Source organism: Nuphar pumila, chromosome 7 (assembly GCF_984573655.1).
Source record: "Nuphar pumila chromosome 7, dmNupPumi1.hap1.1, whole genome shotgun sequence".
Taxonomy (NCBI): domain Eukaryota; kingdom Viridiplantae; phylum Streptophyta; class Magnoliopsida; order Nymphaeales; family Nymphaeaceae; genus Nuphar; species Nuphar pumila.
In genome coordinates this window covers 43,948,217-43,952,151 of record NC_143255.1, presented here as the reverse complement: position 1 = coordinate 43,952,151, position 3,935 = coordinate 43,948,217, and the positions used below count along the sequence as shown (strand labels likewise).

The window sequence follows — 3,935 nt, the reverse complement described above, 5'->3', positions numbered from 1 at the left end:
AGTGGTCCAGCTCCACCCGAAACGGGGGCGACTAGGAGGTCACTTGTTGCGGGTCGCGTACACGCGTGGTGGCAATATTAGGGCCACGTCGAGTTAAGAGCCCATTGAACCGGGGAAGTGCCTATGGTTCACCAAACCATGTGAGAGCCTTTCAATATATATATATATATATATATATATATATATATATAGTAAGGGATTAAGCCAATATGCCACATGGATGGCAAGATTAGTGGGTACGAATGCATACGCCATAACTCGGGAACAAATATTTAAAAATATGGGCTCCGAGTCGAGCCATGTTCTGAGAAATGCTACCTTGATTGTGCTTATGGCACCCTGTCTCAAAAATGCATACTATGTGTGTGAACCTCAAGTCGAGTTCGGGATTTTGAGAATCCCTTGTGGTGCGATGACTCGCACAGGAAAACAATTGAGAAATCAAATGCATTCACAAACATGAGGTTCGTGAGGCTCTGGGTATACCTGAAAGAGGGTATATGTTACCGGACCCCTCGTGGTGCGATAGCTCACACATGGTTATAAAGAAAAGGTTAAATAAAAACTTAAATATAAAACCATCGAGATTCTGGGTATACCTGAAACAGGGTGTATGTTACCAGATTCTTTGGGCTCTGGGTACACCTGAAAGATGGTGTATGTTACTGGACCCATGGTCTACCTTGGAGAGGGTAGGTGGTACAAGCTTCGTGGACATTCTTGTTTTCGTGAGAGCTAGGCGTCTCACCAGTTTCCCGAGTCCACGAAGTTAGGGGATCGGGACTACCAATGCGTCCTAGGCGGTAGATCCAAGTCTTTTGCAGAAGTATCAAATGTGCATCCTAATTTCTTGTTCTAGCCACTGGGGAGTTCTCTCTCGGTCATGGACTGTCCCCTTTGGATATTCGTATGGCTAGTCATATGGGTTATTAAATAATAGACCTCCGTATGGTCTCGGTCCGCTACGAGGTCTATTCCTGTGTGTACCCACAAGGTAAGAGTAAGATAAATATTAAATAACTTAAGTTGACTGGAAGCTTATTTTTGAAGAATTGTGAACTATTGATATGACATTTGTAGAACTTGTAAAACTATAACTTATGCTTGTAGGACTAAATATACCTTCAGTCCAGTTATCGCTCATACTGTATCATGAAATAGAAAGCATGTTTATTTTCTTAGAATAATGCAAATTACCTGCTAGATGTAACTCTAGTTATTTGCACATATTTGTACACAGGACACTGAGCACCACATATAAATATAATGCTTCTTACGCAGACAGGGGAGTCTGACCCTTCTGCTTTAAATGTTTTTCAGGTAGCAACTAATCGGAGCATCAGGGTGTCGTTATGGATATAGCCAAGAGATCTCATTTAATTCAGTATTTTTATGTTTGAACTCTGATTAGTAGATTTATATTTCTGTTATGAGATGTAATTAATGACATTAACGCTTTAATTAATGAATGGTATGCTTTTAGTACTTCTCTATTTTACCCTGTAATGCACCCAACTCTTGTTTTCACACTTTCGCTATTTAAAAAAAAAAAAATTAAAAAAGTTGGGGCGTTACAGCTTTGGTATCAGAGCGGGACTGAATAACTTGAGATCTTGGCTCTTTCAGCGACCGCGATGACTCTGTAAGTATGTAGGAATATTGTTTTTCTAATATAGAGAGAAAAACCATATAAGTATGTACGATCCTTTCACAAAATTATAGCTAAGGTTATAATGGATTTTAGTTGCTCAAATAGATGGCTTGAGCAAACCGCTGCAACGACATTATGGAGACACTACATAACCTGGCTGAGATAGTAGGCTAGCAAGCTACGACGATGCAGCAGATGGGCGACAATCTACACCAGGTGGCCCATGAGAAGAGTACGAACGGTGGGACTATGTCCTACAAGAAATTCATAGACATGGACCCTCCTGCTTTCTCTGGAAAGACGGATCCGGAGGCCGCTGAGAGTTGGATCCGAGAGATTGAACGCATCTTTTGTGTACTGAAGGTACCCGAGGAGCGTCGGCTAGACTTTGAGACTTATCGTCTTAAGGACCACGCCGAAAAATGGTGGGAAACCACCAGGGCAGTTAAGTTCCAGGACAGTCCTGTATCTTGGACGGAGTTCGTAGAGGTCTTCAACGCTGCCTACTTTCTGAAGCACGAGAGGGCAAAGAAGATGCAACAGTTCTTGGACCTGCAACAAGGTGAGATGCCCCTCGCCGATTACATTACTAAGTTCCACAGTTTGGAACGCTATTGCCCAAATGTGTATACATCGGATGAGGATCGGGCAATGAAGTTTGCTCGAGGCTTGAAGACGGGGCTGAGGAACCGTCTATACAGCCGAGGGCTCAAAAACATCGATGAGTCTATTCAGGTAAAAGACCATTTTCCTTCATGTTATAAGTTGAGTAAAACTTATAATGATATTGTTAACCAGTATTTAGTAATGGATTGTTCCTGTCTGTCCTGAACACATAGGTTGCGACTCTCCTTGATGATGACTGGAATGAGGGACAGAGGTCGCAGAACAATAAAATCGGGGTTCAAAAACCCGAATTCAAGAAGAAGTTTTGTGGGAGGCGATTCCACCATCAGAACAAGAAGCCATGACATGAGAATGACACCAAACCTAAGCCAGGATAAAATCAAAGGTGTCAGAAGTGCAACCGCTTTCACCCCGGACAGTAGTGTCCCCGTGAGACAGGAGGTTGTCTCTACTGTGAAAAGATGGGGCACTACATTAAGGAGTGTCGGAAGAAGCAGGTCGATGATGCACGGCGCGGCACTAGAGGACAGCAGCATCGTGCACCGCCACCACAGCCACAGGCAGCCCCACAACGCGTAGCGGGACGTGTGTATGCCACTACAATTGACCAACTGGAGAAGGGGGACCTTGTGCAAGGTACCGTGCTTGTTTCGGGCCAAGCTGCCCTTGTATTATTTGATTGTGGAGCTTCACATTCCTTTATATCTGTTAATTTTGCAAAATAACTTAGTAATCCCACAGAATCACTGAACCATAAATTAGTAGTATACAACCCCATAGGGCTCAATGAAATATGTGTGAACTATATGCCAGAAGTAGAGATCATACTAGGGAATCACAACCTACCTGCTAATTTAGTATTACTCAATATGACTGAGTATGATGTCATATTAGGTATGGACTGGTTGTTTGAACACTACACCAGAATCCTCTATAGGGAAGGGAAGGTCATCTTGTCCCGACCTAGTATGCCAGATGTTGTATTTCGTCTGGCAAGACCAGGTATTCAAAAAAGAATTGTTTCAACCCTCAAGGCCCAGAAGTATCTTCGTCGGGAAGACATGGCTTTCTTGGTTAGTATGATCAGAGGCGAAACAAAACTAACACCGATTGAGGATCTGGAAATCGTCCACGATTTTACCGATGTATTCCCGAAGAACTTCCTGGACTTCCTCCTCAGCGGGAAGTCAAGTTTGGGATTGAACTAATGCCAAGTACGAAGCCAATATCAAGAGCACCTTATCGGATGGCACTAGTAGAGTTAGAAGAATTAAATAAGCAGTTGCAGGAACTGATGGAGCGTGGTTTTGTGCGACCGAGCACGTCTCCGTGGGGAGCGCCGGTCCTATTTGTGAAAAAGAAAGACGAGTCTATGAGACTATGCATAGACTATAAAATGTTGAACCAAGAAACTATGAAGAACAAATATCCTCTACCCCGTATTGATGACCTATTTGAACAACTGAAAAGAGCAAAGGTATTTTCTAAGATTGATTTGAGGTCAAGTTATCACCAGTTGAGAATAAAAGATGAGGATATCCTAAAATCAGCGTTTCGAACCAGATATGGGATTTTGAGTTTGTGGTGATGCCATTTGGACTCACTAATGCCCCAGCAGCGTTCATGGACCTGATGCATCGGGTATTCAGACCATACT

General features: G+C 43.0%; 1 protein-coding gene across 1 annotated transcript; it reads left to right on the top strand.

Annotated features, from left to right (window-relative positions):
- Positions 1-1,837: 1,837 nt before the first annotated feature.
- Positions 1,838-2,622, top strand: LOC149832099 (uncharacterized). Its single transcript, XM_090013157.1, has 2 exons — positions 1,838-2,386; positions 2,491-2,622. The coding sequence occupies exons 1-2, from the start codon at positions 1,838-1,840 to the stop codon at positions 2,620-2,622; spliced, it is 681 nt and encodes a 226-aa protein (XP_089869283.1).
- The last annotated feature ends 1,313 nt before the right edge of the window (positions 2,623-3,935 follow it).